Source organism: Oenanthe melanoleuca, chromosome 7 (assembly GCF_029582105.1).
Source record: "Oenanthe melanoleuca isolate GR-GAL-2019-014 chromosome 7, OMel1.0, whole genome shotgun sequence".
Lineage (NCBI taxonomy): Eukaryota > Metazoa > Chordata > Aves > Passeriformes > Muscicapidae > Oenanthe > Oenanthe melanoleuca.
The window spans coordinates 15,175,658-15,199,879 of NC_079341.1; the positions used below are offsets into that span (position 1 = coordinate 15,175,658).

At 37.2% G+C, this 24,222-nt stretch overlaps 1 protein-coding gene across 1 annotated transcript in view; it reads right to left on the reverse strand.

Moving 5' to 3' along the window:
• OSBPL6 (oxysterol binding protein like 6) overlaps positions 1-24,222 on the reverse strand; it is a 95,819-nt gene that overhangs the window by 21,702 nt on the left and 49,895 nt on the right. Inside the window, 11 exon segments of the mRNA XM_056495824.1 lie at positions 1,909-2,039; positions 2,981-3,146; positions 7,209-7,283; positions 12,081-12,173; positions 13,020-13,123; positions 13,565-13,697; positions 14,129-14,293; positions 14,408-14,521; positions 15,210-15,263; positions 18,504-18,626; positions 21,474-21,569. Coding sequence (XP_056351799.1) covers positions 1,909-2,039; positions 2,981-3,146; positions 7,209-7,283; positions 12,081-12,173; positions 13,020-13,123; positions 13,565-13,697; positions 14,129-14,293; positions 14,408-14,521; positions 15,210-15,263; positions 18,504-18,626; positions 21,474-21,569 — 1,254 coding nt within the window.

Below are 24,222 nucleotides of genomic sequence, written 5' to 3' on the forward strand. Positions count from 1 at the left end.
TCATTTATTAGGAGACACCTATTTTGAGATCCTCTCTAACATGATTTCATCTTTGGTTACTTTGCCTTCACTGTTTTTCAGGAGAAAGGGGGGACAGAGGCTCTCCTGCAATGTAACACTGGTATTCAGCTCCTCAGAGAGCTCTTTGGCAGGGGCTCTGGTGGGTTATGCACATCATGGAAATGGGGAGTGGATGCAGCAACAAAGAGTGAAACTGCAGAACAACACATGGGAACTACCCACCAAATGCCCAAAGAGGCAATTCTTGCTTACAACTATCTGTACAGCTTCTTCCCAGTCGAGGTTGTGGGCACCCAGAGGCTGCAAACAGAAATTGCTTCATTTCCAGTAAAACAAACATAATAGCTAGCATCATTGCCTACCCATCCTATAAATTGTCTATATGTCTACCCACTCTATAAATTTTAGAGATTTGCCTTTGTACTTATTTCAAACTACTGATCCACTACGGTATCACAAATACCAACAGAATTCAACTGGTGTCTGCTATCTGCTGATTTTTGTCCTATTTTAAAATTCAACATAGATCATAAATTTGGGTGCATATATATGAATTATCTGTTATTTGGAAAGACTAGTGTGCAAGATTCTGGAATCCTGAAGTATAATATGCTACATGCCTAGAACATGACTGACTTAACCTCAATATATCTCCAGAACTGAGGAATATAGAAAAGAAGAACAGAGAAATATTTTGTTTCAGTAGAGAAGGATGGTTACAATGGAGTAAGAACCTCCTTCTGTCTCCCCCTAGTGCAGATTGAGGAACAGATTGCATGAATGTACTGAAACAAAGAAAGACCAAAGGAAAATAGGTAAGCTTAAACTGTCACTAAACAGTTTAAATTACCCAGTTTTGCTTTGCTCTGAAATGGTCTGGGCATGTTCATAGTTGCCATCCCTCAGAGAGGGAAGGTAATGATTAACAGCAGCTTCTTTACAGCTCAAACCTGCTCACAAGAGTGGGCAAACCCAGTCAGTCAATTTTCCACTTACTCCCCACTGGGACTGAACTGGTGTGTGACAATGGCTTTTAAACTATCCTTGGAGGCCAGGACCAAGAAGAAAACATGATTCCCTATGTCATGCAAGTTGCTAATAAATATCCACAGGTCTTAGATAAATTTGTGTCAATAACCACAAGTGGTTACCCTTACCTCTTGCCTCTAACCCTTTTTTATCACAATGCAGAGAAATCAATCTGCATAACATGATATGCATCTGTATCTATAGAATGGTTTGTCTTTAAACTTCTGCTCATACTTCTTGCCAGATGCAGCCCTCCACATCAATCCAGGAAATGCTTTTATGCTTCCTTCACAATGAATTTTAAAAACTGAGGACTTATTGTTGCTTATTGTTATTAATTTTCAGAAATTATTATATAATTTTTTCTTCCCCGCTAGAGCAAATTATTTTTTTCCTTTAGCTTAAGTGGGAGAGATGCTGGAGAGTTAAGAGGTGTGTATCTGGAAATCCAATTTACCCATGACTATATATTGCAACCCAGGATTGCTTTTGCATTTAGAAACACGGACATATAAAACAAATCTGATAATATATGGTCAAAATTTAAAACTTAATTACAAAAACAAGAATATTTCCTTGGCTGTGCTGGAACAGCTCCAAGGAAGACATCTACAAATTTGCATAAAAACATTTGATCCTTTTTCTTTACTTTGGAAAACCATAACAGATATATGCTTGCACAAATTATGTTCTTTACCTCCACATGCACTAAGGTTAGATCTACATCATAACAGGATATGCCCTAGTTCTGGTTGAGAGCTTGGCTTTTCCTTGGCTCCTTTTAACTCAGGAAATGGCCAAAATAGAAATAGTGCATTGGGCAAGAAAGATGTGTTTGAAATCAAATCAAGAACATACCTGAGAGAGGGACTGTCTGAGGTGAGCTATTTGAGCATTGTGGCCTGCAAGGTCCTGCTCTGAAACAATCTGCTTCAGCTTCTCCTTCTCTATAGCTATGCTGTTAAAGGCAGACTTCAAAAGAGAATGCACTAGGCAAAAAGAAAGAAATAAAACAGGTGTTTTCTTGGCTACAGAAATCACATTGACATCTATTACAACATTTCAGAGATAAAGAGAGTGAGACTTCCATCCCACAGTTATGGACATTTGAAACAAGGGCCTGAACCTGAAGCCAAATTAAGTACAAACACTTACAGCTTGTGATCATAATGTGCATACAGTGGGATCACACATACCTCATCTCAGCATATTCCTGGTGCTGAACATATGGAAAGGTGCACATTTTGGAAAAAACTGTGCCCAATGTGTGTTACTTTCTTTCTGGTTTTTATTTGCACTTTTCAATGCAACAGAAACATCAGTTCTCCTAGACTTAAAATTGTACTTATAAGGAGGATTACTTGGTCTATTAACAGGTTTTGAATTTTTTAAGATGTCAGGCTCACATTTTTTCCATGCTTGTTATATAACAGCAAACTGATAAGAAAGCCTTTTTTAAATGGTATTATTCAGTTTGTAGGACCATTTACTTACTGGCAATAAAATTGCAATTCAAAAGTATGTTTTTGCAATAAGTTCTTTTTCCATTGATGCCATTGACATTAAAACATTGCACAAAAATAAATTCACAGCATTATGTGTAACAGTTACGTTCTTTGGGGAGAAGTAATGCATTTTGGTGAGGAAAAAAAAAATTTGCAAATTCAGTCACTTATTTACAGAACTGAGGAAGCAGTTCAGAAGACCTGGAAAAACAATTTCAGGGTTTACCTCACTATACATTTATGACATGCATGGAAAATATAAGAAGGATAATACATGTTGCCTTTATGTAAGCCACCTGAACAGCTAAAAACTCTTTTACAGTATCACCTGATGCAGATGAAAGCCCTGGCCACAGCTAAGTGAGGGCAATAAGGAAACACAACAGAGAAGCACACTACAGGAAAGGCTTGGCATCTCCAGCTACCTTTCTGTGCCATCAAGCAGAATTCTTCTTGCAGCTTCATGTACTCAGTGGAGCACTCCAGAGGGTCTGCCACATGGCTTGGGGGAGCCTGAAACTCGATGTCTGCACAGAGGTTGGGGTTGGATGAGTGCAGTCGAACCGGCGACATGGTGGCACTGAACGGGACCTACAGCGAGAAACAGAACAAATGCTCGATAAGGTGTAACCAAACTTTTGGCTCTGTTGAAGCAAAACACAAATTTCTTCTGAAAATACTTAGTTCACAATGTGAAGAACATAGCAAAAGTGAACAGTAACTTCTTACTCGCCTAAACCTCAACACAGCTGATGCAGATTTCTCTTGAATTTTTTCACTGAAGTAGAAAAAAGAAGGCCTAAATACACAGCTATCAGCTAATCAAGGATTATTTGAATTCTAACATTTACAAAAAATGGATGATTTCCTAATGCTTAGAAGATTACTGGAAAATTGAACCATGAGACCTGCTCCTTTATATTTGGACATTTGAGAGTAATTGTAGATAAGTCTGTTGTTAAAATACCAACATTTGAAGTATGCAAGCTCCTCCACAGATCTAGAAATAGGATATAATATTATCAGATATATCATTGAAGTTTTTCAAAACCGCTCATAAATCTTCAGTTGAAACTCATTGTACTGACAATTATGAAGAGGGAAGAAGCATACAGTCTTTCTATTTTCTTTTTAACTAAACAAAAACAAAACAAGAAAATAAAATCAAAACTCAAAACCTGAGTTTCATTTAAAATACATGAACCACAAACAAATGCAGAGAGATACATTTTGGTAAGATGGAGCAATGAATTTAATTTATTATCTTTCCACTTCTCTTTCTCATCTACTTTTCAGGTACAGTAATAAAAAAAAGTGCATGCAAAACTTTCTAAGTTATACATACTTATATCATGTACTGAGCAGTTATCTATATTCTACATATGCACTGTATGGCTGCCATATGTGATGCATGTGCAAGAGTATTTTGTATTTTACTTTCAGATTATAATTTACACACGTTTATATGAAAATCAGGCCAAGAACAGAATTTTCAACTGTAAATGCAACAGAAAGGCATGCAGAACTCCATTTTGTTACTTAGATATTAAGCACTGTTTAATGTATCAAGCACTGTTTAGCACATCAAATCTAATTAATTTCATTAGATTGATAAAATGTGTAAATCAAGAATTTTCGCACTGCAGCCCAATGTAATTATTCAAATATGAAAAATGGGACCATAACATAAAATGTCTCTTCCAAGGCATGATAAAGAGCAGCAGATAACATAAAAAGTCATATTACTAAGAATTTTTATCAACAGATGAGTTCTACACTGTCATCAGTGGTTGAACTTGATACTTTGTTATTTGATTAGATCAGGGAACAGTTTTATCAATTCTTTCCTGTAAAAGCTGACATCAATACACATTTTAGGTTTAGGTTTTGATTCTCAGTCTTGCATTATCATTCAAATGAAACCCTCAAAATCCTGTTGGATTTATTAATCATTCCACTCATGAGTGTACTTTATCAAATAAGTTTTCTACTCTCTTCTTCCTCTATTTCCAGATACCTACAGTACATTAAATAATAACTCTATGGCACCTATCTAACATAAGCTCTATTCCTGCTCTGACACATTTTGATTTCCAGATATATCAACAAAGTATGTATTTTTTTTACTCATTTTAGCCTCATATCAAGAAGAATTTCTTAACAGAAGATGTAGAATAAATTCCTTGTATTCATACTGGATATTTAACCCTTTATCTTCTTCACAAGTACCAGACTGCCTGTCTCAAGAACTCAGCAACATTAGGTTAAAAGACTAGTGTGGCTAAACTTAGGTTAATTTCAAATTTCTTTTCCAAAACCTTTCCCTTCTTAAACAGGAGAGCCTGTTTCCAGAACTTGCTGACTGGGAGCATCACAAAGTTCACCTGGTCCACGTGGCTCCAGGATTGGTATCTACACTGTGCCTGTGTCTTTGGAGAGCACACCCAACCCTCCAGACCATCCAGAAGGCAGGAAAGAAGCTGGCAGCAGCTACAATGCCAGAGCTTGAGGGAGACTCCCCCCAGCCCCACGTGCCTGTGTGATGGGGAAGGTTCCCCAGCCCCACATGGACTGGCAGAGCTGCAGGCAGGCTGCCCACATGTGCAGGGGGCTCTTTAGTCACTCTCTGCCTCAAACCCCAGCTGGCCAGGCTGAAAAGAAATGTTTCTGCAATGAAGTTTATTGAAAAAATACTATTTTCGATTATGCCCTAGAAACAGAATTTACATGTTCTACAAATAAGTCACACTACTTGCAAGGAATACACATGCACATGACAGAGACAAGTAGCCGTGCTGAGTGCTTTAAATACAAGAACCAAAAATACTGAACTGTTGATTGGCATGAACTCTCCTCATATGCATTTTTTAGAAACGTTTCCAATCTACTTTCCATAACAGATGAAAAAAAACCCCATATTAACAACCATTTTCATTCTCTTGAATAGGCAACAGTCCAGGAAATGCTGCCAATATACTTCCCCTTTTTTCCTTCCACTGAAGTGCTTTCTCTCTGTATTAATGGTGGCTTCATCCTGACTTTACTACCCATTCTCTTTTTGGTTGATTTTTATTGTTGTTGTTTTGAACGTTTTTTAAAAAACATTTAGCTCTAGTTTTCTCCATACAGACCCTTGTAGACATAACCTCAGATGAACCTTGTCCCAACTTCCTGCTTTACACCAGAGCATTATACCCACTCATCCATCACCTTCCTCAGAATTATGTGTTCGTGTAGGAACAGACTGTTCCTGGCCAAGTAAGGAAACTCTTTCTGCTGTGCATTTAGCTGATAGAAACAACCATTTTGTGCATCCAGCCAGGAAGAGCAGGCCATGGCCATGAGCACTGCAACAGCCCAGAGCCATTCTGGTGCCTCCAGCTTTCCCTCTTCCTGCATTTTCTCCAGCTCCTCCAAGACCTCTCTCAACAGGTCCTCACTTCAGCTGCAGGTAACAGCTCAGCAATTCTCTGCTCTTAGTGCCTGCCCACCCAAGTCCAGCTGCATTGGGCACTGAAGCACTCCCTAGGTAAGGAGCACAGCCCTTGCCAAAGCTGTTTCACTGCTGCTGAGCTTCTGGTCAGAGCCTCCCACCATCACTGCTCAGCCCTGTGCACAGGCACATTTCTGTGCTAGGCAGGCAGACACAGTCAAAACAGCAATCAACTACAGAGCATGCATTCAGCATCAGTTGATTATGGAGGAATAAATTTAGATGAGCTAATTTCAAACTGCAGAAACACTGATATGTCTCATACTTTTTAAAAGAGCATAGCAATAACTGAGTTTGTGGTTCAGGTAACAGGAGCTCAAGATAGTTGGGCTTAAGCAGAAGCAATGTCAGATCTAGGGGATTTTAGCTTTGGCCTGGAACAGCAGACCCTGGAATATTTCAGCCTGGTGAAGACATTCACTGCTGGGGCTAGATAAGGAGTTTGCATTTAAAGCTCACTTCAGTCTTTGGCTGCACAGTCTTCCCTATCTAGCTATTGTACTTATCTGTTGATGGATTAGTACAAATGTCTATATTGGGCCTTCTTAATGAGTACTTTCTTGGAACAGCAGCAGCTGAAAATATCCTTTTGATGATAATTCAGTTTCACAAACACGACTTCCCACAACAAATTCCCATTCCAGGTGTTGATTTCATAGCTCTGTATTTTTTGACAAAGACTTAGAGAATTAACAAAACTACATACAGACACTGAGGTAGTAATATGACTTTTTGGGATCATGGAATGTAAGCAGAAAGTGCCTCAAACGAAAAGGCTAACCTTATACTATTTATAAAAATATCAGGAAGTTTCATAATTCCTTGGTAATTTGTAACAAATCTCCTTAGTTCTATTGTCTTGCTATAACTGTCACAACATCTTTTAACAGAATTTTGGTTGTTTTTCTGTTTTGTATTGTATGTCAAAGACTTACTGTGTGCTGAGTCACTTGCACTACATAAGGGAGGAGGGACATGTGCCATGCAAACAAGCTCAGACCCACATTTAGGGAATACATTAGTGCTGGGCCTGACCTCTTCTAAGAAACTCAGCTGAAAGGGGGTAGCATGGACACCTCCAAAGAGTGCAAGAAACATTTCCATAAGCTTATTCCACAACCAAGTCACAGAGCTATCCCTTGATTTGTAAATCCACTCACTGTTGTAGCCACTGCAGCTGCCAGTCTCTGCCGGCGTCGTGTTGAGCTGAGCTGGCCCTTCGGTGCCGGCCCTTCCTGACAGTGAATGCAGGAAAAGAAGGAAGCAGAAACACAGAAGGGAAGGGGTGATGGCACACAGGAAGATGGAAGGTGATCAGAAAAGGGAGAGGGAGAGTCTTTAAGTGGGTTTCCATTCTGTTAACTCTTATGGGCTACACATGTTGAGGACATATCATGTGTTTGCAGCTCTGCATGCCAGAGACACAAAAAGCTGGACACTTCACTAGAATCATCTCCAGATGAGCTGGACTGCAGTGCACTCACTAAGGCTCCCAAAAAAAATCTATTAGCATTGCCATTCAGAGTCATAAGGCAATAATGGAATAAGAGAACAGAAAGGATGCCACAGCATGCCAGAAAACAAAACAAAAATCAAACTCCTTCTGGAGTCACTTGACCATCTAGAAGATGAATTCTGAAAGAGATCAGTTTGGAATAGTGGAAGTGCATAAACTGTGCTCACTGAAGATGTATGTGTCCCAATAGTAAAACTTTTCAGTGTGTATGTTATCTAGTGAGTTTTCTTACATAAAAATTCCTGCACATAGCTGGCATTTCCATCCTTGAGACTATTGAACCATTTTCTCCACACATCACTTTTTTGAGTTCCACCTGCTTTTCTGTCCTGGGTTTCCCATACATTATTGAAGGCTTGGCTTCCAAATCAAGGCAAAAACTCAGAGAAAGCAGCACAAATAAAAACTAAATTCAATTTAAAAGCTAAATTCAAAAACAAATTTCAACAACTGCTTCCTTTTCTGCATGTCTAACTTGTGGTTTCATCCTGCTTAATTTTACATTTATTTTACTTGTAAGAAAATTTTTCACAGTACATTGAAGTCAAACAAGCAACTGTCTAATGCAGAAGACCTCCACACCTGTCATAAAGTCATTCTATTTAATCTTTAATCAAAATGTCATTATTTTTAAGCCATTTTATGATTTTTGAAGACTAGGAAATACACCTTTCTGATTTTAGAAAACAGTTCTCAATTCCTTCACATTTTTCTTCCCCTGTATCTTCACCTATAGCCACTTCAGTATTTTTAGATCTATATATCTGTATATTTTTACCTTTCCTGCAAGCAGCCTGATCATCATACAAGTAATAATGTGCAGACTGGACAGATGGACACCATGCTGAAGAAAAGGACAATGTATTTCAATTATTAGCTGAACTCTCTTGCTTCTGTAACATTCCCAGGAGGGTTGTTACACTGGAGAATGGCCAAACACTTCACCCTCTGGCTGATATTAGTGCCAATGCCACTGACACTTGGAAGGGCTGTCTAATGATCACAGAAAAAGGCTTGTGGTGCAATATTTTATACACTTCTCACTAAAATGACATGTGCATAACCTCTGAAATACTGAGAACAAATGCTTTTAAATCAGGGAACAGATCATATGCATAATGTAAATCTCTTTGTGCTCCACAGAAATGTATCTATCCTGTGAAAAGAGTATGGAAGAATATTCTTATTTAAATAATAGACACAAACCTATGTAGAGATATGCACAAATGTATATGTTTATGATTGCAGGTATGCATTATTAAAATATATAATGAATAACAAATAATGAGCTTTGCAGAACTCCACACTCCTCAACATGATAAAAAGTAAGGTCATAATCTGAGTTATCAAAAAAAAAAAAACTTACTTAAGGGAAAAAATAATAACTAGTCTGGGTCTGGTTTCAGTTCTGAGCTGAAAGCCTCAGTAAAGCAAGATGATTTTTCAGATTACTCCATAAAACACAGCTCTCTATTAAACTATTCCCCCTGTGAAGTCTTGGAACTTCACAACTTTGAGCTTTGTGGGAAACCAAAATATCACTGATTCTTTTTTACTTTGCAGTAATGTGTTTTTTTTCCTTCCTTTGAAGATGCCATGAGAATGATAACTTATCCTTTTACCCAAAGGGAAATAAATTTTAAAAAAAACAAAACCCCAAAACCAACAAAAAAAAAATACAATCCACAACTCAGTTTTTGTCCAAAAGTATAATTTGTAAAAGGAATTAATACAGGCCAACTAACCTTTTTTTTGAAGGCCATTTTCATAAGATTTTAAATTGGCATTTTAAAAACAAAATGAAATCTCCTTTATAAAAGCAATCTTTTTTAATAAAGCAATTAATGTATTACTTTTGAATAAAGGCCTGTAAATTCAGCTGTTAATTCTAAACTTAGCAACAGTAAAACCCAAATCTGCAAATGTACAGACACATGCTTTGCTCAGATTTACTTTGGGGAGTAACCCCACTCTACCCACAGGGATTAGCTGTGTGAGCAAAGTCAACTGCACACAAAACTGCCACATTTAAGTGGCAAATATAAATGTCTAGGCAACAAATCAAGCAGCTGTGCTTACAAGAAAAATATGTTTTAAATACATTAAAGACCCAGCACTCAAACCACAGGAATGTGTCAGCAGGAGTCCAATGGGAGCTCTCCCATCAACAAAAGAATGGTAACAAGTACAAAACAGAACCTGGATGGGAGAATTCCCTCCTTGCCTCATAGACACAGGATACTGAGCCAGCAGAAATCACACCCTCAGCCCCCATCACTCACAAGCACACACCTTTATAGAAAGCTCCCTAATTTTATGCTCCCCAGAAGGACACTCTCAACATTCTACTATCAGAACATCTTTGATGTAGTTAAAAACGGCTCATTCTGAAAAAAATAGGTACAAGCACTCCAAATGGAATTAACAGTGGCACAAGCTTAGTTAGTTTGTTAATATTAGCATCATCCCCTAAAACTAACGGGATGTATGGAGGTATGAGGAGCACAATAGTACAACAGAAATCTTATTAGTACCAAATGTCAACCATTCAACAGCAAATTATGTGAAAGCACCATGAAGCAATGATCACAAATCAGACAAAATGATTTTCAGCAGGGGATATCCTGATAAACAGTTCAGAAAAGCTTGAAGCACTCTTGAAAAAAATGAGCAATAAGGAAGGCCAATGAAGTAGAAGGAATGTCTAACAGAAGAACAAAATGAGAAATAGCTTAAAGAGCAGGTGGACATCAGAGGAAATCCCCATTTTTAGTGGCAATTTAAGCAAATTAGGAATAACACAATGAGTTAGTGGGGCCATCTTCCTACAGACCACAGCTCTAGCACTCAGGAGACAGGGCAGCCCTTGGAAAAAAACACTGAGTCTATCAAACTAGGCAAGATAATGGAGTAGCCATCAAGACATTCTTTGTCTTCCATACAATTTGGAACAATTTTTTTTTCTGTTTCACTGCAAATTAATTTATATTTCAGTCAACAATAACTTAATACTTTGCTGTAACAAAATAAGCTTTATATTTGCAGAATGAAGCTTGCCAGGAATTAATGCTGACCCAAGTTGGGCAGAGTTCATTATCAACCCAGAAGTGACAGACCCATGTAGAGCAGTGCCATGCACACAAACCCTCTCAGGGGAACCTGCAAACCAATCCTGTTTGAAATTTTCAGGAGCTGAGGCACACTCCTGCCAAACCATAAACAGCAGTGTGAATCAGGTGCCTGTGCTGGAAGCCTAGGCCAGGGTTATTTCAGCAAAGCATAGGTAACACAAGAACAGCTCATTATTCACTATGACCCACCATAAATCATCACTCATTGACTGCTTTCGTCATTTTTAAGGCTAGGACTTCTCTGAGCTTACTGTGGCATTAAGAACATCCAGTGGTGACTGACTCTTCATAGGCACCAAGTACTTGCATGCATTTCACTGATATTTTAATTTCCCTATATTATTCAGCATCAGGAAAAAACTGTGATCCTTCAATTGCAGATAATAGGAAATGACATCAATCACAAAAATTTCTTTGTTAATAAACCTTTTTAATCCCAACAGATTCTTCACTGTTCTACCTACTGTGAATATCAAAGCATAATAGGTAAAAAGAAAAAATGACTACAGGAGCTGCAATGAGAAAGCTGATGCAACTATCACTTCTTCCTTCCCTAAGATTATTGATCTTAAATGAAAACTCCTTAATTGGTAGTGCCTATTGGGGACATATTAAAAGCTTTCAAATTTTGTACTAATTTCAACACATTTGAATGGATTAAAAGTTGCTGGTATGTATTTACTCAGTAGCAGACATCATGGTGGTGATTGTTAGTTCCCAAAGCCAGTTGAATAGTCTACATTATCAATTGCTTAGCAATAAAAAAGATCAGCTTTTGGATCAAACCTCAGAATACACAACTGCTTCCAACAAACACAAGGCAGCAATATATGCACATTATGCTTATTCTGTGCTTTTGCCTTTCAGTTCTAGGGAAGGATGGAGGAAACTCTTGCTTCACATAATTTATTTTTTGGTTATTTGATTTTTCCCATATTAGCCTTTTCCATGACAGAAGGCTTGTGAAAATACTTATAACTGGTAATATTCAAGTAAAGACAATTGGTGTGTTTAGTATTTCATTCTGCTTTTAACTTTTTTTTTTTTTTTTAACTTTTTGTCATTTGCTCAACTGCCCTTCTTCACAATTTTGATATGGAATAGCAGCATCCCCATATGGTGAGTGTATACTGAGTTTTGAATACCTTAATTGACTAATATTCAGATCCCCCTCCTTTCCCTAGATGGCAATGTTTTCATATGAATGAAAATTAAATCAGTACTTTTCTCACTATCTTCTCTAGGTTTTGAACAGCAAACTGAGATTTAATTTACTTCATTAGAAACATGAAAGACAGCACATTGACTTCCTACTTTCAGCTAATATTCCATGCTTAGAATTTAATCTCAAAGTACAGTGAAAAGTAAAACAGTGCATTCAGTACCTGAAGTTGAATTTTTGCATCTTTGCTGACACTTTTTGTTCTCCATCGCCTCGTGACCCGCTTGTCTTTCTTTGAAATATCTACACAGTTAGCCTACATTACACAAATAGTTAAAAGCAACAGAGTGCTATTAAGTTGACACAAGCAACACAGACAATACAGCAAGTTAGTCAAGAATTGTAGCATTAGACAGGTACAAATTAGAAAGAGAGGAGAAAAAGGCTGCTGCTGGGGCCCAAAATTGGGGCAGTGATCAGCTGTAGCTATTCACACACTTTTATAAGCACGTGGCACAGTTAGCTGCTTTAGTAAAACTACTGGTACCCTTCCTTTTCATGGCTTTGTAATATTCAGGACATGATCTTGAAATCTTCATGTATTTCTGTTGTGGTACTACTCAGATATTTGTACAGTCAAGAAGATTCAGTGAAAATGGAAGAAAGTATTTATGATTTAGGATCTGTTGTTGCTTTCTGGTAAGAGGAAAACTCACCCTGAACTGGGAAACAGTCCAAAACTTGGGACCTTTGTACTATGCCCCCTTTTCTAGAGCATGCAACTTCATCTTTGAGGGTCTTTGGGTCTCCAGTCCTTAAAAAACTTAAAATGTTATCTTACTCAATAAAACAAAAACTCCTTAAATACTTCAGTTTATACACATGTTCTATTGTAACAGTCCTCAGTTTTGTTTTGCAAATTACTTAATAATTTGATTTGTTCTACTTAACTCAAATACTAAAGACATCTTAATTACTTGTTTACACATGAAACAGAAACAGTACTAACCAAGATTAAAATAAACAGATAAGATAAGCATTTCGTCCAAGACTCTCTATTACTTCAGAAAAACATTCTGAATTAACAGACAACACCTCTATATTTCCTTTAACAGAAAGAACAAATATTTCACTGTAATGATTTATGTTTAAGCATATTTACCTGCATGTCAGTGAAATTTGGTGCTGACTGAGTTCTCTGTAGTATTTCTAAATTTTGAAGAAGTTTACTGAGTTCCACGAGGTTAGACTGACAATGAGCAAGATCTAACAGATACAAAATAAAAATACATTAGGTGTTTCAATTCAGACTTTTTATTACCATGGTGTCCATTGTTAGCACTTAATGCATTATAAAAGTTAAGTGTCCAAACCCTTGTAGTAAGGCATCCAAGTAAAAGTTTTATTTTCAGAGATGATGGACACTCATTATTTCCATAGGAGTTCAGTAATAACTCTGGACCTCAAAAAGTGACCATATTTGAACAATGACATCCATTAAAATAACACAGATTATTACAATAAATTTCAAAAGTATTCCAAAACACATAGAGAGCAAAGTTCCCACCACCAGGTAAAAGTTTCTAATTAACTGAAGAGCTACAACATGTTCATGCAATGGTGTAACTTAACCCCTTTCCTGACCTCTTTCTTCTATTAACAAGAGGTTTTGCTGAAAGAACAAGGCATGAAAAGATAAAGTCTAACCTTCTGCACATCTGTCCATTTCTTCAGAGTCCTGCAACCAGGCTGCTACTTTACTCTGACCAGTAGTGCAGGTGACAGGAAGGCTGTTACTGCAGGGTATAGGAGGCTGCCAGGAGAAATTATTTTGCTGCACCTAAAGCATAAAAAAATGCTTTAATTTAATGTGGCTATGTTGCCTTGTCAGTGTAATGACTATACTACTTCAGAATAGAAACCAAATTATGCACTGTGTTTTCAATGAAATCTGTGATTTGTCTCTCTAATTCCCAAAGACACAGATTTTTCAGAATATAACGCTGGAGGATCAAACCAAGAACCTCACAAGTGGACTGTGCCAGGTACCAGTTAGGAAAGCTGCTGTTCAAGAGGAAGAACAGAATCAGCAAGAAGTCAGAAGATCCCTACAGCAGCCCATTTTAATGAAGTCAGGTAAGTTGACAGTATTTCAGCTGCGTTCAGCTGCACACACCCACAGCCTCCGCTGGCCATCGGCTCCCGCGGTGGAAGCTCCTGCCTCACTGGCATGAAACAAGCCATGGGTTCCCAGCAAAGAACACTGCCCACCTTCCCATCCGACACGTTGGCAGCTGGGGAGGACTCTGTGGTGGAGGCTGAGGGGAATATGTGGAAGCTGGCATCCCTGGGAGACCTCACGATCTCGTTCTGGCGGTACAGCCGGTGGTGCCGTAACTTGGAAACCCACGCATCAAACGAGTCCTGCGACTTCACCTGGAGAAACATTTACTGTCAACACATGCAAGGTAACGCTTTTCTGCACAGAGTTTTACAGTTTTATTTGTTTCTACTGAGGATGAAAAAACAGTGTGTGTTTTTACTTTTTACCTTTAGGTGATAGATGTGCTCTTCTGTGTCGAGATCTATTCTACGAGCCTTTTTTTTTATAGACATGACTGATAAACCAACATCAATGCTCCCATGGACCTTTCCTTTCTGTATCTAAAATCAAAAAATCAGGGTACAAATTCAGAAGTATCATGAACTTTTTCTATATATTTACCAGAAAATTATCTGGAACTGAAAAGGTTTCCCATTTTATAAACATTTTAGCATAAATCTGTATTAAAAAATAAAGCTGCACTCAGACTAACCACTTATTATATTTATAGTCATAGAAAAGCATCTCACAATAAGTGTTGGAATGAAGCTGACTCCAAAGTTTGGGTGTGTTAAGTGGTTCACACCAGTGCACAGGTACAGGTAAGTGAGAAGCAGAGAAAATTAGACAGTACTTGACACCTTGCTGCTACAACTTGATAGTTAATGGTGTCAGATCTAACTAATTTACTGCTAACTTTTACATCTCTAGAGAACATTGTTATAAATTCTTTGTCATATCCACATATCTCAGAATAATCAGCTCTGGCTGACATAAAAATTGGAAAAGGAAAATACATGGTCGGGTTAATCTCCCAAGCAGCTTGGTTCAAGAAACTACTTTAAGTAGTTTAACTGATATTTCCATAGAAGTAAAAAAGGTAGAATTCTTGAAGGCATAACCAAAATCTTACATGATTTACCTTTAAATCCATCAACAACTTTCATGTGTGTGCTTTCATAAATATGCCTAGAGTGAGTATGAGCAGGCTGAACTTCATTAGAAGTTTTAGTCTTCAACTCTACTTACATCAATTGGTGACTTTGAATATTTCAACATTCCATTATCCAGGACAAAAAACCTCTGAAATGATAAGAAAAAAATCCAACAACATTCTTTCTTAATGAGCTGATGCAATTTAAACTGTGAACAACAATTCATCTGTAAAAGGATTACCCTGTGGCAATTAAGGAGGTTGGAAGGAGAGGATAAATACAGTATTAAATAATTCTCTTGCTTGTTTTTTGACAGTGATTATTTTCTAAACAAAAGAACCTAGATTCTCTTTTTTCAACATTATGTCTAGGTTTATCTTAACAAACTTTGATAATGAATGGTATTTTTTTCCCATTTTCCAGGCAATGTAATAAACTGTAAGAAAAAGACTGTAGGACAAGAGAATTATATCTGTTTCTTCATTTCATTCCTGTTTTTCTTTCCAGAAAAGCTGGTCACATTTTAAATTAACAACCTCCCTTCTCTTTCTAAAAACTGAGCAATTTTTCCTTGTGCAAGATCTACATCTCAAGAGGAAGACCACCTGAGAGACCCTGGTCTACCATCCAAAACTGTGTGCCTTATGGCAGACCTCTACTCAGTGAAGTGCAGATGAGATAGTAACTCATGCTGAAGACACCCTTTCTAGTCCTCATCTAGGCAGTACAGGTGTTAGTACCAGAGTAAAATTTGCAGCATTCCCAGCAACATCCCCAGTTCACAGGAGGGCTGATGTTTTAGGTGTTAGTGATACAGGGTGAGCTGAAGCATCTTCACTGTCATGGTTACCAGGACTGGCCTCACCTGATGATGCCTGTGCTATTGCTACACCTTTATTTTTCTGAGCAGCTCTGACTTAGAGCAGAGCAGAATCCCCTATTCACATTGTATTTATCCCTCAGTTAAAGCTGCCCTAGCTTGTCTGTACCAGATCACTCAAGCTGCTTTGCAGTCAAGTTAATGCAGGCTCTGGCACACAGCATAAAGATAAAGCCTAGCAGGAAACTGGACTTGAAATGACATTTGCTGACTTGTGTTTATCATCACTCACTTTAAAAACATGCAGAGTAATAGCAAACAACTCCTATTTTTAGAGTGTAACCAGAAGCATTAATCTATGTTAAAAGCCCAGAGCACAGCAAAATACTCTGCTTGATTCTCAAAGCTGTGGTGACATGGGAAGGAAGGACAATGGTTTCCTTAGGTGAACCTGCTAAATTAACACTATGAGCAGGGTCAGTAGTTAGACAGCAGAAAATACCCCCAAAGATGGTTCTAGAAATTATGTTAGTCACACTACAGATCGTACAATATCTCACACAAGGCAGGAAAACAGTGTTTTTCTCAGCATTCCTAGAGATAGAACTTCTTGAATAAGATGTCAAAACAATAGGAACATTTTGGGTTTTTTTTTACATAGGTATGGTCAGTAACAAACTTCACAAGGATATGATATTCATGTCATGTTGCTCTGTCTCTCTAAGCTGCATACACAAAAGAAAATTATCTTTCATCATCATTTCATTCCAAAGCACACTGCACTTCAGAGAATTATAAGTTCACCAAGTTGCATACATTATGCCTGGTATGCTACTAAAGAACATTCAGGACTGTCAGAATATGACATGCAATGCTCAATAGACAAAAGATGATATATATGGCTTTTCTAACAGAACACTAACACAGCACATGCTGCAATCACTGTCTCTGAAGTTCCTCCCTGGACTCTCAGCACAAAGTATTGTTATGGAAACTCCAAAATATCCAGGCCAACATTGAAAAAAACAATAAACCTATTAACAAACCCAAAAGTTTCAAAACCTAAGTTCAGCATAGTTCCCAAGGTGTAATGTAAGGCAGAATAGAGAGGGATTCTAAAATGTGAAGTTCTGAATCACATCAAAAATTATCTACACAGGTAACTGCTCTAAATTCATCAATATCATCAGCAGTGATTGCCTTTATGGAACTGTGAAAGTTGGACTCCTCTTGCTCTCCTATAAATTAGTTCCTTAAAAAAACAGACACTTGGCCAAATAGCAACACATTAATATAATGTATTTTAAAAGTGTGGGAGAAGTGGTGTATTCCATAAATTCTTATATAACTCATTAATTAATTTTTTGAAGAGTCTGATTGATTTGTTGGGGGTGGGGGATTGGTGTGCTTTTTCATGTTTAGCTATGTGAGTTTGAAATCCATTAATCTATCTAGACTAAATTCAGGTAGTGCCTAAGTATCTGGCTGCTGAAACTATGAACTCTAGTTAAGTAAAAGAAAGCCAAAACATCTAATGTAGATAACCATGCATAAAAAAAAAGAAAAAAAGGTGGTAGGCTTATGGATAACTTAGTATAATCTCCAGAAAGAAGAGAGAAATTAGGCAAAAAGCTGTAATTTATACCAGTATGGACTGCACTTGGACTCAGACTTAAGTCCCACATTGTTTAGCAAGAAAAAGAACAAAGTTAGTGCTTTCCCAGAAAAAACACTATGTATAGCAAATGATTTCACTGTCTTTTGTAGTAAAATGCATTCTGTTCCAGAAAATTATTCTACTATACCTATTCTATTATACTTCTGTACCCTTGGGTACAAAAATAGGAGTGAGCATCAATAACACACATCTTGTTGCTAAGAAAGGGGGTGGGAAATGCAATTCTTGTTGTACAAAATAGAGTTTATGAACACCAGGTGTAGGGCTAACAAAAGGCAGAATCGTGCATGGAGATTTGTGTCCAAATCACCTAAACAGAATCAGGAGATTTGGGGTTGAGTTTTGGGGTGTTTGGGGTGTTTTTCTAAATAGAGGTATCTTACAGTAAAAATGCATAGTCCCACTGCATGCCCACAATGAAGATTCCAGTCAAGAAGACAAACAAAATTTGAGGACAAAGCTGAAGGAATCTGTTGCCAGCAGACCTGAAGGGGAAGGTTTCCTGTATGAACACATGGAAAGTCCCTCAGCTCTCCTCTGCTGTGTAACTCCAACGTAAACTCAGTGTAACCTTAGAGTACACAGCCACACTTAGGTATAACATATTGGAAAGAACAAAAGAGGTACAGATAAAACCTCTTAAAACACAAGGCATCTTCAGCATTATTCACAAATTCCATCTGGATTTATAATACAACCTTAGGCAGCAGGGACTGTGATTTGAGAGCCATGAACTGTGTCTGCAAATTAATTCTATACACAGATGGAAGAAAAAGTCATGCAGCAAAATTGTGGGCATTTATTTGACATCCTAATTTCATCTAGACAAAAAAAAATCCCAACTCATAAAGTAAAGTAATAACATTCTGACTAGTTTATGAGACATTTACCTTGTGCCAACCTTTTAATGGCCATTTTCTCTTCTTCAGCATGAAACCTTCATGTTTGTCTGGCTTCTGGACATTGGTCTGGCCTATTTTCAGACCCTCTATGATTTCCCAGCTGTCAGGTTCCTGTGAAAAAGCATTAAGACACGTTGATTAATTAATTTAGCACACACATGGTGTAAAATTGCAGTTAAGAGTGGCACAAATTCTCCAATGCAAGACAAAGAGGAGGAGCCAGGCTTTTAAATCAACCTGTTTAGGTACCAAACTACATGGTCACTATGTTATTAGCTGTATCTCATTTGAAACTACTAAATACAAACATTTTGGGATGTCTAACCCTTACCAGGAGAGGTGCATAGTAAGAGTGCCATTTGTGATATTTCTCGATCATAAATAAATTTAAATTTTCTGATCTTTAAAGTCAAAGCTACATTTGTACTGGATGCCCCAGTTTTCCTCCCAAATCAGAAAAACTAGCAGAAGATGTTGCTTTATTGTTGCTTTTTGAGTAGCTAGTGAAAATCTTCAAAGGCATTTTATGACAAGAGTTTCACTTGCTAATTGAGCCTTCAGAAATCTGCAAAAGGATTTTTTTTTCTGCATTCATTTTCACCACACTATAAGAAATTTATAGGAAAGCTAACTAATTTTCTCTCTAGAGAAAAACACAGGAGGAGTATCATTTGAGATACAATCAGTTGTATGCCTTTCATAGAGCCAATTAAAGCATATTTCTGGTCCATAACACTTCTTTTGTGTGGTGACTGGTGCAGCTCAAGCCAGACTTACAATGTAGCACAGTGAACAGGTAAAGAAAACAATATTTTTGAAGAGAAAAAGATGGAGTAATATTTTCTCTTACAGTGTATCTCTATCCTCTTGCTACTACTGCAATTAAAGAAATTGTGCACCAGTTTAAAAATCTCTTACTGCCAGATTCCTCAGACTATGTTTAACTAATTATACCTTACAAAGCTGTAAACCTGCATTTTCTCAGCTGATCTGTCAAAACTCCTAGCAATTTTATGATAAGTTAACAAGAGAGGAAGGAGGTCATATAGCATCAAACATTTGAAGGGGAAAAAATGGTGTCTCCACATTTCCAACAAAACTGTTCAGAGCCAAGTGCTGCCATTCTTTCATAACACCTCCAAATAAATTCCACAGCCCTGAGAACATCAATATTACTATTATCAAAATATAGCTGCAGAAGTAATAGCAAATTTCAAAACTACAGTTTTCAATAAGGTCTTGGTATTTTGAGAAGGGTGAAAAGCACTATCCCAAATAAATACTGCAGTAAATTTTAACAGAAATCTTTATTCAGCTTAGTTTCCCCTGAATAACCATGGACTAACTATGCCATTGTCTGTAAATCCCCTACTCAAAATGCACCTTTTTTTTATTTCCCCACGTTTTGCTTCAATGTTCTATTTCCATTCTATAGAGAGAAGCACAAGGTATTGTTTTTTCCCTACGAGGAAGTACTTGGCACTTGAGGGGTACAAATTAAACTCTGAGTCCCCTGGGGTGAGCAGAGAGTCTCTGCATCTCTGCCAGCTGATTCTTCACCATATTGATTTCTCCTTTAGATCATCAGCTGCAGGCATAAGTCTTTTATCTACTAGATAACATCAGTATTGATTAATTCTCAACTAGAAACCACACAATCTCATATAGCTATTCATTTAGACAAAAGGCCAGATACAGAGGGACAAAATGAGCAATTATTCAGTGCAGTGTGGATACTTGACTCCTGCAGCATCAGTGCCACAAGTTGCTCTTAAAACCCTCCTAACAATCCTAACTGTGCCTCATCCCACAGTTTTGGTGTGTTGAGACATGCCCAGTACAAGGGCCATTATGAAGGAGAGACAAAAATGGGGAAAAAACAGAGTTAAAGTGAGACACTTGAGTCCTCATCCAAGCTCTCAAGTACAGGAGCAGTATTTTAGGACTTCAGTGATTCCATGTGTATTCCATGAGACACAGCCCTGTGCAAAGCAGCACAACTGAGGGAAGACACTCCCAGCTCTCAGTCCCTGGCTCTGCACATGTCCATGTACAGGGATTAAGGGAGCCACTATCAACTGCTTCCTCAACCTTTGACTGCAAAATATGTATTTTCCAAATAAAAAAGAATAAATAATTTCATTTTCCCTGGATGAACAGAATATTTCCTTTCAAAATTGTTTTACCAGGTTGGTTTCAGAACTTATTTAATTTCAGATTTTACTTTTCCACCAAATATTCCATCACAGCATCCTCACCTTTTCAGTAACAATCTTACTTTTGCATATGAAGCAACTTATAATGAAGCTTTCTTTATGTGGAATTAAACTTATTTGGAAACACTTATTCCAAAACTGAGCAACTCATCCAGAAAAAAGTTGACTTCAAAACACCACATACAAAACTTCACCTTTTATAAGGGTAATGTCACCCCCGCATTTGCATCCTTTTCTCTGCCTCAGGAAAGAAAGTCTCAGCAAGAGCTTTTAAATTTCAAACTACACACAAGGGATGCTATTAGGACATATTTTTAAACTAATATTTATTGGCAGAAATTTTAGATTTGGATATGATTTGCTCTACTTTAATAGGACAACTGAACTGGAAAATTTCTCAAAGTCATGGACTGATACAATATCCTGAGCTGGAAGGTCCCACAAGGATCCTCAAAGTCCCTTCCAGCCCCATATTCTGAGAAAGTAAAATTTGTCCTTGGGGCCATCCATATGGAAAAACAAAAAAAAGACAACAAACCAAACAAACCCTTCATTTTGTTAATGTAACATTTACTAAAGATTACTGGCTCTTCTTACACCTCAGTTATAGAACAATAAGCTCCAGGGCAGACTCACAATACACTCCTGGTAGAATCACACAAAACCCAGTCCCTGAAGTGTCAGTCAAAGGGAAATCAAAGGGAAATTCACTGCCCAGACTCCATCCCCGGCTTTTGCTTACCTTGGATAGAGAGAGATGATCACTTTCAAGGAACTGCTTGCTTAAAGAAGGGTCTGTGCTTCCTGAAGAAGCTTTTCTCTCCAAAATATGAACACTCTAAAAAATAATTAAAGACAACATCATGGCTCAAAACATAAAGTGCATCCAAGGCTTAAATGTACAAATGGTTTGCCTTCAGAGGCAATATACTTCTCTTTCTTTACTACTGGGTTTTTAATTAACTACTCTGTTTAACCTAGAAATTATGGTGAACTAAAAAAAAGCCAGGAAAGACAATTAATGCAGTTCTTACCTCTACAGAGATTCAAAGTGCTCCTAACCAGTCCCATCATGTTTTCTGTTAATATACAAGACACTGAGTGCACTTGCTAGGCAGTCAGCACATTCACTCCACAGAAGATATTACTGTCTCTAAAATATTCATTATCACACCTTAGCATTTTGTTATTGGCTTCTCAGCAGAGATAAAGTAACACACGACAGGGATGCTTTTAAATAGATTACAGGTATTAACAAATCAGTTTCTGTGTCTCAGCTGATGGGTTTGCTGGTGAACATTCATGAACACTGTGATCTTAAACCATCACAGCTGGTTTTACATAAGACAATACTATAAAATTTTACATCTTCAAAACATTGCAATAAAAATGAAATACATTGTGTCACAACTAGTCCTGAAAAAAAACCAAAAAAACCGCTATTCTTAAAAGACATTTAAACATGCCTTTCCATTTTCCAGAAATGTTTCACTCCTATTTCATGAAAGAAAATAATTTTTGATATAAGAGAAAATGACCACAATCCTCATGCATGGATCTGCATCTCATCCTCTGGTGGAATTTTGCTACATCCCATACTATTATTTGGTAAGAATTCTACAACAATATGTCATTACTATCTCTTTGGCATAAAATAAAACTGCTTCATTTCCAGGACAAACTTGCAATTGCAATTACCCTCTGAGAAGCATATGTTTTTCTCAACTGAAAATGCCAATTAAGTTTTGTTCACAATTAAGCTTCTGTACACTGACTGAAGAAGAGATTACCCAGGTACCAGCAGCAGCAGAAACAATCAGGGAATATAAAAGCACATGCAAGTGGCAGTGTAAATATTATTGTTTATATGAATTATTAAGTTCATAAAGGACCATAACCAAACTAAATGAAAATAAACATAGCTATTCATTTAAATGCATATATATATAACACAGACCACATCTTGCTGCAGAGCAAGATACAGACCTTCATTGTTCTCTTTCAAATTGCAAATGTGAATGAGAATAGGAAAATATGGGGACTGTCTCTGTTTTCAGTGGAGATTAATAAGCATCCCTGCCACCATGCAACAATAATTAGCATTTATTTTCAGTTAGTTTTAATTCAATTTTACTGTGAAGAATGTGGAAAAGCAGAATATTATGTTACTCCAGGGCCAACCAGCAAAAAACATTGTCATTTATGCTTTAAAAACTTCTGCTTTATCAAAGGAAGTTCAACCTACTTATTTAGTCCCGTGTATTTTACTAGTCAGATGAAGAAAAAAAATGTGTATCTATGTAGCACAAGTGTCTATGTTACATATCAAGTAATTTAACAAACTAATTTGAGGTGAGAAACATGAAGCTCCTAATGATAATGATAAACTTTCTCACCAAATAAAGGTAATGCTACTTATGTACACAGGATGACATCTTAACAATATACAGAAGAACCTAAATTTGCTCCTGCAAGGAAGATTAAAGTGTCTCTTGATTAGCATAAGCAGGATGATTCCCCACTTTCTTGCCAGCTTTGTCTGGCAGGCAGGAATCCATCCATCCTGAGATGGAGCAAGGCCCAACACAGATGTTCTGAAGGTCTCATTGCAGCAGCTGCTGCAGCTTGTTGTTACATAACTGCAATTTCACTTTGTACCAAATTTAGAGAGGAGTAGCCCAACAGCCCTTAGCTTGCCAGATTTCCAGTGACATTTTCAATTACATGATTTTCAGTCAGGAAGGTTTTGTGCCTTCTTTTTTTTTAATTAGCCTTCAGTCATTACAGTTCCACTTCAGTTGAGAAATACATTATTAGCCTCCAGCACTTTCATGAATGCAGACTTATTCAACTATTTGTCTGAAAATTAGAAAATGAACACCTCTTATATAAAATTGCCTTCTTTACATTCTTTACTTCCAGGAGTGTTGGCTTGTTGTCTATATATGTTTGCTTTTCAGTTCTCTTTACTCATGACCACAGTAACACTGACACAAGATCATTTCTTTAGATTTGTGATATTAGTATAATATTAAGAACCTTACTTGATGCAAAACATTTTCCATTAATGCACACTATTTCTCTGCAAAATTACAGCTAGAAATCACACAATTTCTTGACATTCTGAAAAGCAGTTAATTTTGCAGTGCAAGAGTTTTGTTGTTTAGAATCAAAGAAATAAAAATTATTTGAATCTTGACATTATTGTCAAGGGTTTTTTTGTATTTTAACATGAAAAAGTTGGCAAAGAACCAATAAAAAAAGCTGGTAAGAAGGAATAAAGAGGCAAGTCAACACTGTTTCTGGGGTTTATTTATAATCAAACAAAAAAAAAAAAATAATCCATCAAACTAGGGACAGCAATCAACATAGTATTCTTATTCCTCTTATCCTAAAATACAGACAGGCAAAATCAACACTGGCATTGCTGCAATCCAGACTCCTCTCATATTTCAGGATCACCACACTATAGCTGGTTTCTCTTGGAGGAA